A 13,714-nucleotide genomic window follows, 5' to 3' on the forward strand; every position below is an offset into this window, starting at 1 on the left:
ACCCAGATACTGGAAAAAAAATGATCAGTCAATTCTGATCTAAGGCCCAACCCTATAGACTGGGTTTACATTTCAATAGAAAAAGACAGCTGCCTATTCCTACAGAAAGAAATACCATTCAGCCAACTCAGGAGTATCAAGGGCCTAAATAAGCCTCTTGCTAGACCATTTTCTCAAAATTAAAACTATTTTGAGGGAGAAACACATCCGAAACAAAACAGTAAGTACCATCTGGAGGTCTGCTATGGCTTGACGCCAAAACGTATCTATATGCTCAACTATGGATGGTAATAAAAACACAATCAAATCCTTCACATGGAGACCCACACGTAGACATGTGCACATACACTCAAAAAGGGGCACAATTTGCCTCATTCTATCCGTCATGGGAACCTATGACTAAATTCTACAAGGGCTGGGAAAATGAAGAAAAACAAAAAAAGGTGGAATCAGTGAGTGTTAAAACTGAAAGCAGTCCTAGAGTGAACCCAATTCAAAACCTGCCTCAATTTCACAAATGAAAAACTACAAGAAGTTGATGGGATGCTTTATGATATGCAGTCTGGGAGTTGGAAAAAGTAGTAGGAGGACCCAATATGGCATGTTTTCTCAGGGAAGGGGAGACCCATTCATTTTCTTCATACATCTCTTATTTTGCTTAAATGAAACTGAAGCCAGGAATGCGATCTACTAGGATGTGGAGAGGGAAAACAATATTTTTTCTCATTTTATCCTTCAAGCAACTTTTTGAACTATTGACTGCTTATTGATTATATGGACATGGGGAAATGACTAAAACCAAGGATCAAGGCGGATTAGACATTGACGATCTCAGGTCTAGAATATTTTCCAGTCAGGATCTATGACACCCCAACAAATAATATCTTCTGATGTTTTACAGAGGCGGATATTTTCCAACCAGGATCCAGGGGACCCCAACAAATAAAATCTCCTGATGTCTTATAGAGGCAGAGTGTGAAAGTTCAGCTCAATGCCAGAATGGACACTTAATCAGGTTTTCAGAAACCAACTCCTATAGTATACTCCCAGAGACACCAAAACTCATGGAACGGAGAGGCAAGTCCTATCAAGAGACCCAAGGTCAAAAACTAGGAGCTTGAGACTGGCAGAAGAAAAGTGAGGCTGGCAGGAATCAGATCTATACTCACACCCAGTAGAAATAAGAAATGAGTTTTTCAGTTCACTGGGAAAGTACTGGGAACACACCCAGAGACAGATGCTCATAGGTAGCTATGTCACATCATGTATCACCTTACTACATACAGGAGAGCTCAGGTCAAGCACCAGCTCTGGAATTAAATATAGCTGAGCCCCATCTATCTGTGACAGAGCAAGTGGAATTAAGAAGTTTAAAAAGTAGATGTGAAATACGAGATGTGAAATTTGGAGAAAATATAAAGCACATATGTAACATCTTAAAATTGCTACAATCGACAATTACAACATTAGGGTCCATAGAAACATCTGGAAACTATTTGTGGACCATGCTTCTTACAATGCTCAAGAAACTGTTTTTTTACTTTAGACTTGCAAGCTGGAATGGAAGGAAGAAAGCAGATATGGAACTAGTGGGTTCTTTTTAAAGAAGTAGAAGGCTGTGTGTTGGAGGCTGTGGTGTATAAATAAAAGGGACAGGGGCTACCCTGGTGGCGCAGGGGTTAAGAATCCGCCTGCCAATGCAGGGAACAAGGGTTCGAGCCCTGGTCTGGGAGGATCCCACAGGCCGCGGAGCAATTAAGCCCGTGGGCCACAACTACTGAGCCCATGCGCTGCAACTGCTGAGCCCACGTGCCTGGAGCTCGTGCTCCGCAACAAGAGAAGCCTGCACACCGCAACACAGTAGCCCCCCCCCACCCCGTCGCAACTAGAGAAAGCCCGCGCACAGCAACGAAGGCCTAACGCAACCAAAAATAAATAAATAAATAAAATTTAAATAAAAGGGGCAAAGAGCAATGAAGATAGGTAACATAACAGAAAATTCTACCTTACATATCCACTTGGAAATGGAAGTAATACTCCTATAAAAAATCAGCTGTACAAAGAGACTGAAAGAGTTCATTTTCAAAAAGTACAATTAGTAGCAACGGATCATGAGTCAAAAACTAGAAACAACCATACAATGGGTTACAGCAAGGAGAGTGAAAGCTAAAACTACGTGCCAAACATGTATGAATCTCATAAACATAATACTGAGTAAATGAAACCAGACACAAAAGAGTGCATACAGTCCATTTATAAAAAATTCAAAAAGAGACAAAACAAATCTACTTAAGTCCAAAGAACAGTTATCCTTATAGGGGAAGAGTGACCGGAAGGAATTAAATAAGGGTGCCTGGATGCTAATAATGTTCTGTTTCTTGATGCTGGTTACACACTTTGTGAGAATTCATCCAGCCATACACTTATGATACGTGCACTTTTCTATATGTATTTTCTATTTGCATTAAAAATATTTAAGGTAGTATTTCCCACCTTTATTCCATAAGAGTCTGTGGCCTAAAGCAATGTTATTATGGGGTTATTCCATGAAAGAGTTTGGTGTTTTCTTAAGCTTGCGAAATGCTAGGCAAGACGGAGTTTAATATGTTCCCAATCTATACGACGTCTCCATCAATGAGTCTGAATGAGTCAACCCTCCCTCCATGGCCTTGGACCGTGAGCTGCCCCTGTTCAAGCTTTCCTAAGGTTTCCTCCAGCCCCCAAATCTTAGCCACAACGTGATCTGCACATCTGATTTATCCCGATTGGAACAACTGCACTTGAGCACATACTGTTATCAACCAGTCTGAATGAGCATCACCACTTTTTCATGGAAGAGCGCATACTTACAATATGGTGCTGACTGCTCTTTCAGAGACCTGTCTCCAATCAGCACTCCTGCACCCATGCAATCCCACAGCAGTGAACTAGCATATTTCATGTAATTTGCAAGTACAATAGCATGAAGGAATACAGAAAAGCAGATTTTCAGAGAGCGCATTATGCAACTGTAATTTGAGAATGTTCAAGTCATCTTCACATTCTCACGGGGTTGCAGCTCACACATCAGAGTTTCTCCCAAATACTTGAAACCTATCACTACTTGACTCTTACAATCACCTCATTTTTCTAGTCACTTATGTCAAAACAAGTCAGTGCTTCTTTACAACCAGCATTTTGTTTATTCCCAGTGGGGCAAACAGCTGTGCTCACTGATTCAGGCTCTTGCCTTTTTTCTCTCAAACCTTTTTTCACTCTTTTTACCACAGGCAAGATTGTGGAATCTGAAGGCTGTCTCCAATGCACAAAGGAATAACAAGCAGGGTTCTGGGTTGTTATCTTTACGACATTTTCCACAACTTCAGTAACATTTAACTGGGTTTAATTAGGCACCTGGTTTACCTTTGGCTACTCATTTATGCCAAGTTCTACAGTAAAAAAGAAAAAGGAAAATCACCTAAGTTCAATTAGCTGTCATATTTTTGGAGGCGGAGGAGAGATGGCATCCAATGATGAACAATTTGCCCGAAGCCCATCATTTCTCTTCCTGGCATCTGAACGACAAGTCTTTTCATTCTTTTTGCCATGATCTTATTAGTCAGACATACCACCCACTGCTCCTTAATTATACTATGAGGGCAAGAGAAATCAGAGTATTCCAAACCAATGTCTTAAGCTGAGGCATTCACGACAACAAGGATCCTAATTACATTATACTGATTTCCAATGGGAGAATTAAATTATATATTTCAAAGAAAATCTAGAACAAGCTTATTAACGTTGTGATGTCCAGTTCAGTGGGAAACCATTTGCATTGGAAAATGTGGCTTCAATGTCTCAAAGCATACTAGAGGACCATTTTGCAAATACCAAACTATATCACACTCCATGGTAAGCATGATCATATTTGAGACTGCAAAGGGCATTAGAAAAAGCAGGGGTTGGGAAGATAAAATAAAACTAAGAGAAAATTTTACAAATGTAACTGTCACAGCCACGGTTATATAATCCTGAAGCAAAGTTGAAAGAAGTGTAATGAAATGACTGCTGGACTTGGTTTACTTCCAAGACATACTGAGCAGTCTTGCAAATTATATTTTAAATGTATTTGCTCCAGAGCAAGGAGAAACACGTTTCCAAAGAAGTGCAAGGAAAACACGTTTACTTAAGAGCAAAAACATTTAAAGTTTTAATCAGAATAAATTCCTAGTACTAGGAAAAAGAATAATAAATTTCACGATTGGCTAATTCATGTTCATACAACCAGCAATGACTGCACCTACCTCATTGAGGTCCTGCCGAGTTTCATCCTTTGGCCACACGGCCGCCCTCTGGTCTATTCTATAAAACACAAAGAAAAAGTATTTCCATTTAAAAGAAATCTTTCAACAATGTACATACGAAGTTGGCAGCTACAGATCTGACCACACTCCTGTTAAAAACCCTCAGTGGTGTCCCACTGCCCGAAGAGCAAAATCCAGACTCCTTCTAACGGTCTGCAACATATTACAGTGTCTGAACTCTGCCAATCTTCCTGTCCCACCTCCTATCACTCTCACCCTTGTCCTCTACCCTCCAGCCTCTCTGGCCTTCAGTTTCTTGAACACACAGTGCTGGCTCCCTGTTCAAATCTTCACACTTGCTTTCCCCCCCGATTTTCACAAAGCTGACTCTGCCCAGCACGGAGCATCAGCTCAGCTCCTATGTCACCTCCCAATGAGTCCTTCCGGATCTCTCTAATCAAACTATCCCTCCCCTTCACTCTCTATTGCACTGTCTTTAGATTTTCTTCTTAGCGCTGTCACTACCTAAAGTTATGATGTTTATTTGCATTTCCATGCTAAAATGTAAGCTCCAAGAAATCAGTGATTCTGTCCATCTTCTACACTGCTGAATCCTCAGTACCCAGTGCAAAGTCAGTATTTTTATGACCAAATGTGATCTGATACAGTTGTTACAGAAAGATACCATTTGTGCACTGAAGTTAGCTTTTGGAAATTTCATTGTATCACTTACCTAACAAAATAAAAGTTACAGCAATTTCTGGGTAACACGGTAAAGCTAGGTTTTGCCATTTCATAGCTTGCAACAGAAGAAAAAGGACTTAAGGCAAATCTACTCTGAATAAATTTTTTTAGGTTAAAAACAAAAAAACAAAACTCCACTACTGGCAGATGCTCAGCTCTAAATCATGATTCATCAAATGCTATGGTCCAATGGCATCTACCACGTAACATTCAAGTTTTTCTGCAGCAGTTTGCATGCTATTATATAATAAATATATTAAGTTATAATTATTCTTTTTAAAAGGCCTGCTCTCTTAAGGAATAAAAGCTTTAGTCAGTATTAAGTCATTTATAAAAAGATTTATTTTGGGATATAATTATTTACAGTTATTATTCTGCTTTGGTTTGAGTCCTGAAAAAAGTATATATATCCTCTGAATGGTCATCAAGATGAATGATTTCTGAAAGTAATGATGAACATTTAGAAATGCCATGAGCCTAACTTCTTCAAAGTATTCTTAAGAATGAAAAGTTCTTCCAGTCCATGAGTACTGCTAACTGTGCAAACAACTTACTTCTAATGAGAAACTGAGGAGATGTTAAAACAGAATTGGACGGTCACACTGATGTTGACCACGTCTGCACAAACGTCCCTCCTGGGTGTGAGAGAAGACTAAGGGTCCCAACCATGAGCCCACGGAGAGATGGTCCAAGTGAGAAAGTTAGTTAGGGGAAGAAAGCGCTGGCACACCCACCCTCTGCCCATGAGTTCGCTGGGCCACAAACAGTGACTCTAGGGCTTCAGAAAATACGAGGTAGCTCTTTCCTGCAAAATGGGAGAAACCCTCTCACGGAGAGGGGTTAACCTGACCTATCCAGTAACATCTAAAGTTCTGAATGGCTCATAATTTCCCTGTAACCTAAAGTGGTTCTCAAATTGTGTTTTTATAGAGTTATAGTAGCACCAGAAAAATGAAAGAATCGTGTTCTCTAATGGAAACAATATTTACCAGTTTACAGTTTTCAACTGTAAATTTCTCCAGGGCTCTGATATCAGCAAATGGTAAAACAAATAGATGGTAGCAAACATTAATGGAAGAGAGCAGAAATAAGACTTTGTTTAAAATATATAGTATATATTATTGAGATGCAGAGAATAGCTACATGTAATACACTCACATGATCTTCAATGAAAACTACTTGTCATCTCCAGATAAACCTCCAGATCAAGTTTAAGGACTGCTCGGTGCTTTGTGACCGCCTGGAGGGGTGGGATAGGGAGGGCGGGAGATGCAAGAGGGAAGAGATATGGGGACATATGTATAACTGATTCACTTTGTTATAAAGCAGAAACTAACACACCATTGTAAAGCAATTATACCCCAATAAAGATGTGAAAAAAAAAAGAACTGTGGTCTAAGCACCAAAGATGCTTTCATTTAACAGCCATCTGAATGTCTCCTGTGTGACTGGTACAGTGTTGGGCATGTAAGAATCAATGAGCAGACTCTAGACCTTCAGGAAACTTACAGTCTAGTGGATCCTGAAGCAGAGAATAAAACTAATTAAAACCCAGTCTTGAGGTTCTTTCCATAAGTCAAGGAATGAGCGCACAGGAGCTGCTATTAGAATGGTGGAGAGGGACTGCGGAAATAGAGACAGACGAAAGAGACATTTTCAAGGAGAAAAACAAGAAGAGGTGTTGGGTGTGAATTGAAAGTATGGAAGGAAAGAGATGGTGTAATGAAAAGTAATCCAAAGTTCTGAGCCTGTGTGACAAGAAAGATGATAGATGATGGTTTTTCCAGTGGAGAAAGAAAAATAGGTCATTTGGAAGGGGAGAGCAGGCAGCTGGCATGAGTTGTGATTTAGACATTTGAAGCTTGAACTGAGGATAAAACAGGGAAGTGAAATTACCTGAGCCGGGCTCACGGTAGCATGGGGCACTCGACAGTGTGTTCCAGAGAGTGGGGGCAGAGATAACAACAGTGACTCACAGTGGTCACAGGTTCTCCATCAGTTTTTCACTTGCTGTGTGGCCAGAGCCTAGCACACTGCTTGGCACATGTCACATGCTCTCTACATGCCTTTCAGATGGATGAAAAGATGAAGAAACAGAAGGACCCAGACCCAAGAATGACTTCTTGATCTACCACTTACTAGGTGTGTGTACCCACTGGCAAGATATTAACCTCTCTCAGCCTCAGTTTCCTCATCTGTCAAGTGAAGATAATATCAGCTACCGCACAGGATAATTCAGGATGTGAAGGACAGTTCATGAAAAATGTTCATGACTACTGTTGGCTGTATTAAAAATAACACATGGGGCTTCCCTGGTGGCACAGCGGTTGAGAATCTGCCTGCCGATGCAGGGGACATGGGTTTGAGCCCTGGTCTGGGAAGATCCCACATGCCACGGAGCAACTAGGCCCGTGAACCACAACTACTGAGCCTGCACGTCTGGAGCCTGTGCTCTGCAACAAGAGAGGTCGCGACAGTGAGAGGCCCATGCACCGCGATGAAGAGTGGCCCCCACTTGCCGCAACTAGAGAAAGCCCTCGCACAGAAACGAAGGCCCAACACAGCCATAAATAAATAAAATTAAAAAACAAAAAAACAAAAAAAAACAAATAACACATGGATTCTATAAACAAATGTAAAAAATACCATAATAGAATTATAAATGATAATTAATGGTATATTTAATTATAATAATTGAAGCCTTGTGAATAAGCAGGAAGAAATAAAAAGCTGAGTCATCCTTACTCAGGACCACTGGGCAGGTTTCTGAAATTGGCCAATTAGGGGACAGAAGAAAAAAGGGCCGTGAAGAAAATACAGATGCATCACTAAGGAGATAAGAAGGCAACCAGAACAGCGCTTTGAATAGTGAAGAGAAAGATGTTATAAGAAAAAAGAGTGTCAAGAAGAGCCTAACAAAACTATACTCAGCCATTAAAAAGAATGAAATAATGCCATTTGCAGCATCATGGATGGACCTAGAGATTATCGTGCTAAGTGAAGTAAGTCAGAGAAAGACAAATATCATATGATATCACTTATATGTGGAACCTAAAATATGACACAAATGAACTTATCTACGAAACAGAAACAGACTCACAGACATAGAGAACAGACTTGTGGTTGCCAAAGGGAGAGGTGGTGGGGGGAGGGAAGGGTTGGGAGTTTGGGATTAGCAGATGCAAGCTTTTATATATAGGATGGATAAACAACAAGGTCCTACTGTAGAGCACAGGGAACTATATTCAGTATCCTGTGATAACCCATAATGGAAAATAATACGAAAAAGAATATATGTTTAACTGAGTCACTTTGCTGTACAGCAGAAATTAAATACAACATTGTAAATCAACTATACTTCAGCAGGACAGGAATAAAGACACAGACATAGAGAATGGACTTGAGGACACGGGGAGGGGGAAGGGTAAACTGGGACAAAGTGAAAGAGTGGCATGGACATATATACACTACCAAACGTAAAATAGATAGCTAGTGGGAAGCAGCCGCATAGCACAGGGGATCAGCTCGGTGCTTTGTGACCACCTAGAGGGGTGGGATGGGCAGGGTGTGAGGGAGACGCAAGAGGGAGGGGAGATGGGATTATAAATATACGTACAGCTGATTCACTTTGTTATACAGCAGAAACTAACACACCATTGTGAAGCAGTTATACTCCAATAAAGATGTTAAAAAAAACCCAGTATACTTCAATAAGATTTTTTAAAAAAAGAAGAGCCTAACAATTTCAGGTAAATGCCAGGCACTTTACTTACATTATTTCATCTAATCCTCATGGTAACCACATGAGATTAGCATTATTAGGCCCATGTGGCCTAATAGGAAACAGTTAAGGCAATTAAATAATTTTATCCATGAATAAACAATTATTTATTAAACAGCAACTTATGTCAAGTATGATTGCAGGTGCTGGGGATAAAGCAGGGAATAAAACAAGTCTCTGCCTCACTGTCATAGAAGCAGAGAGACCATAAAGAAACAAACCTGGTACACCAGATGCTAGATATTACAGAGGAAAAGAAAGCAAGGTAAGGAGAACAGGATGTGCAGGAGGACTGCCCAAGCTCACGCTGCTAGAAAATCGCAGTCATCCGGAGATAATGAGAATGAAAGCAGAGAAATAGAAAGGTCACTGGATCAGAAAAGATAAAGGTCATGGCAGAAGAGGAAACAGAAACGGAAGCTTCTCACTAGAGAAGTTTAGCAATGAAAAGAGGAGAACCAGAACAGGAGCTAGGTGTCTCAAATTCCCTTCTTCTTAAGATCTTTAAAGGTAGTGTTTGAACCATTTACAATCCTGCCAACTCCAATACAACCCCGCTCTCTAGCCCAGGCCCAGGAAGCAGGAAATTGCAGCCTGGACTCAGAGCTCTCAGCACTGATGCCTCCGATCACCACCACCCCCAACACCCCCATCACCACCACGCCATCACTGTCACTACAGCCCCATCACTGTCACCACCATCACCACCAGCAACACCACCATTGCCACCGTGATGGCCACCCCACCATGACATAATTCAAAACAAAACACTTCTTAACAGAGGAACATAAAACATAATTGTGTGCTGATATTAAACGAGCTTTTTCCTGGACTCTGTGGCTGCAAAACTGTGGCTAGCCCATGGAAGTGCAACTTTTCTAAAACTTGTTGGTGTCCCCACGTTGCTGGAACCCCAAAGCCTGTGCTGAGCCAGCCTGTAGGCCCATCCTGCACTGACCTTCCCTTGGGAGGTGGACTGGAATTTAAAACAGCAAAGTGAACAAAGCATTAAGATACTTTTCTTGGCCATACAGATAATGTCAAACCCCAGATGTGATCATCTGTGAAGCAGTATTTTAGCATATAGGATATTTGATTTATAGCAACTTACTGTAATTAATTTAGCAGATTAAAACGTTCCCTGTCTCAGGAAAAAGCTTCCCCACCTCTCCAGTTGCTCACGGAAGATATCTGAGAGTTATCTGACACTCTCCTCTCTCTCAAGTCCAACAGCCAAGCCATTACCAAGTCCTTCAATTTCTTATCCCGAATCACGTTTAGATCTGTCCTCTCTCCTCCCACCGCCACACCTTAGGCCAAGGCGCCATCATCTGTCTTCTGGGCTACCTTCCTGGTCTCTCTACTTCTCCTCTACCTTCTCCAAACCACTGCCCACACAGCAACCTTATCGCTACCCTTCTGCACACTTAAAATACAGATCGAAATTCTTCCAGCATCCTGTGACATCCTGAAGGAGTTCCATCTGTCCACTTCTTCAACCTCAACTCACGTCCTTCTCCTCCTCCACGCTCCCTTCCGCCTCAGGCCTTCTACGTGCTGTCCCTGCGCCCGGAACAACTCTTCCCTCTCCACTTTCTCTCCTAATTAACTCACGCATCCTCTAGACACCAGGTACCAGACCAATCAGGCCTCCCTTTCATAGGACTTGCTGTATTCTGATCTTTCACATCTGCCGTGTAGCACGTGTCAGTCCCTAATTGTGTATTTGTCTAATTATTTGATTGTCTCTCATGATGGCAAAAGCTCTATGCGGCAGGGGTCATATGAGTCTTGTTCAATGTTTTCCCTCTAGAGCTAAGCCTGGCAATTGGCACATAGTAGGCACTCACATGTTTGCTAATAAAGGATTAGTCCCAGGGTCATGGGCTGCTGTCGGTATATTCCTGAATGTGTTTAATGATTAGGATAAGACTCATACTCCCTCCTCCGCCTGTGGCATGTAGCAGTACTGGCAGGATGGCATGACTCTCACTCCCACAAGCAGATGCATTTCTTGCCTGAGGAGACCTGCTAAAGTTGAGCAAGTGGCTTTCCAACCCACGTTTAGAAAATCTGGGCAGCAAGTAAAAGCAGAGCATCCAACACACTTTTCAGAGTCCTTCATAAAGAACCAGAGCCTGAAAGCTAAACAGTGTCTACCATGGCTCACAGCTCAAGAGTTCAAGCTATTCCACTGCCTCGGATGAGCCTCTGTATTAGAAAACAACACAGGATACACTAATGTATACCCGGATGACCGCCTGCTGGCTGGACGACTGTTGTTTCCTGAAACTCTTTTGAAAACAAAAGGTATATCCCAAGAGGACAACCCTCTGAGCACAATATTCATTATATACAAACAATCGCTCTATATGCAGACACAGGCAAGATGCCAAGGAATTCCAGTATTATTATCACAAATAGTAACAGCCCTCGATACCAGCAAATATAAAGAGCTCCATTCCCTGCAGAGTGTAGACTCTATTAAAGACATTCTCTTACTGGTTTTTACCAAATTTCTACACTAAACGACTGAGATCAAGTATTGGGCAGCCAACTCCAAAGAGAAAGAAACCGAGGCACGGAGTTCAAAATGGCTTTCAAAGAGACGGCTGACAGAAAACAAAACTAGACGCCGAGAGCTGACTTTTCCATCCACGTAGCTCCTTGTCCAGACCAGTGAACTCTCAGAGGCGGACAAGGGTGTTGGGGCTGGAGGTGGAATGCTGACCCCCAGGAATAGGCCCCCCCAGTAGCGGGGACCCAAGCTTGGCTCCCACCTCCCACTGTACTTCTCTGAAGACTAGAATCAACCAGTGTTATTAACAACAGATTCCTTATTATTCAGCCATAAAAAGGAACGAAACTGGGTCATCTGTAGAGACGTGGATGGACCTAGAGACTGTCATACAGAGTGAAGGAAGTCAGAAAGAGAGAAACAGGGGCTTCCCTGGTGGCGCAGTGGTTAAGAATCCATCTGCCAATGCGGGGGACACGGGTTCGAGCCCTGGTCCGGTAAGATCCCACATGCCGCGGAGCAACTAAGCCCGTGCACTACAACTACTGAAGCACCGGCGCATAGAGCCCGTGCTCCGTGACAAGAGAAGCCACTGCAATGAGAAGCCCGCGCACCACAACGAAGAGTAGCCCCCGCTCTCTGCAACTAGAGAAAGCCCGCGCACAGCAACGAAGACCCAACGCAGCCATAAATTAATTTTTAAAAAAGAAAGAGAATACCAAATATTGTATATTAACCCATATATGTGGAATCTAGAAAAATGGTACAGATGATCTTATTTGCAAAGCGGAAATAGAGACACAGACGTAGAGAACAAACATAGGGACACCAAGGGGGAAAGGGGTGTGTGTGGGATGAACTGGGAGACTGGGAGTGACATATATACACTATTGATACTACGTATGAAATAGATAACTAATGAGAACCTACTGCATAGCACAGGGAACTCTACTCAGTGCTCTGTGGTGACCTAAATGGGAAGGAACTCCAAAGAAGAGGGGGTATGTGTATACGGATAACTGATTCACTTTGCTGTACAGCAGAAACTAACACATTGTAAAGCAACTATACTCCAATAAAAATTAATTAAAAAAAACAAAGAGATTCCTGGACCCACACTCACTAGGTCAGGACTGGTAATGTGAAATTAACAAGTACTCCAGGGTATCCCCAACCGGAAAACATCATCCTAAAGGCCCAGGTGCAACCACATGGGAGAAGACCAACGGCTGAAGGGCGCAGGTGAGGGACTCCTGGGAGTACGGGAGTGACCTGGGTGTTTCCGGCCTGGCCTCCCAGGGGACACATTCCAGAAGAGGGAAAGGCTAAGTCCCTGGAGACGCTCTGAGAAACTCGAAACACAAGGCAGCCCAGCCACCCTGGAATAGGCACCCCTCCTTGGTGGGCTGGAACAGAGCCCAGAAACAGCCAGCAGCACACTAATGCCTGGAGGATAACTGAGCAGTGAGTCAGGCCCACAATATCGGGACTGGGAGAGGTAAGAAGGTAAAGTTGGGACAGGATATTTAGGACAGGAGACCCAGCAGGAGCAGACGTCCCAATAATGCATTTTCATTAATAATGATGACAGCACCACCTGGTTTGTTGAGCAGGACACAAAGCTCTCTGCTTCCATCATCGCACTATTCCACTCACTCAGTACAGAATGATCAGACACCTGCTCCTGGGGCAAGCAATGCTCAGCCCAGGGGGCAGAGTGATCTCAGCAGACGCTTCCGTTCCACGGACAGCTCTGCTCACTCGCATTATCCGCCTCAAGCACCTGCCAAGTCTCTTCATTTTTCTGCCTCAAGGTTTTTTCAAGGCAGGGCTCAATCCCTTAGCCTGAAAGGGTGGGAGTGTTAACCTCTGCTGGGGGCAATCCTCAGCCAGCGGAACACGGAGGAGAGCGTGTGGATAAACACTGTGATCCCCCACTTTCAGAGGGATACGTCTGAGGACTTTCTGAGAATCACAGTGTAATATGTTATGTAATTACTTTTTTCCCCACTAGATCATGAACATGTGCCCATGTAAGTAAAGACTCCCACAAAATGTGGTTTTAAATATCTATCACGCAGATTGGCATTTCTTAAGCGGGTGGTGGTATGCCCTCTAGGGAGCATTTAGGCAATTGAGGGTTATTTGTGATGGGCACAGACGTTGGGGTGCCCCTGACATGCGTGGGGAAGCCCCACACAACAAAGAATTGTTCCACCCCTGCAGAACTTCCAAATGTCCTCTGGGAATGTGAGAGTCACGGGCACTTGCTCTCAGCACAATCTGAACTAGAAAACGATGACGGCTAGTGGATGAAATAGAAGTATCTAGAGTACTCAAGTATGGAGAAGGGGATTGGATTGAACTGTCTCAAGTGTTTCACCCAGA

The 13,714-nt window shown here is 42.8% G+C and overlaps 1 protein-coding gene across 4 annotated transcripts in view; it reads right to left on the reverse strand.

The window, feature by feature from the left end:
- Positions 1–13,714, reverse strand: part of FAM13C (family with sequence similarity 13 member C) — a 138,855-nt gene that overhangs the window by 54,421 nt on the left and 70,720 nt on the right. For all 4 annotated transcript variants that reach the window (XR_016388051.1, XM_022560615.2, XM_022560622.2 and 1 more), the window contains one exon: positions 4,284–4,341. Coding sequence is in view for 3 of the 4 variants with exons in the window: in XM_022560615.2 (XP_022416323.1) it covers positions 4,284–4,341 (58 nt within the window). In the remaining variant the exon portion in view is untranslated. The remainder of the gene's footprint in view (positions 1–4,283; positions 4,342–13,714) is intronic.

The sequence above is a fragment of the Delphinapterus leucas genome, chromosome 16 (assembly GCF_059928025.1).
Source record: "Delphinapterus leucas isolate spDelLeu-1000000601 "Yukka" chromosome 16, BTC_Dleu_Yukka2, whole genome shotgun sequence".
Taxonomy (NCBI): domain Eukaryota; kingdom Metazoa; phylum Chordata; class Mammalia; order Artiodactyla; family Monodontidae; genus Delphinapterus; species Delphinapterus leucas.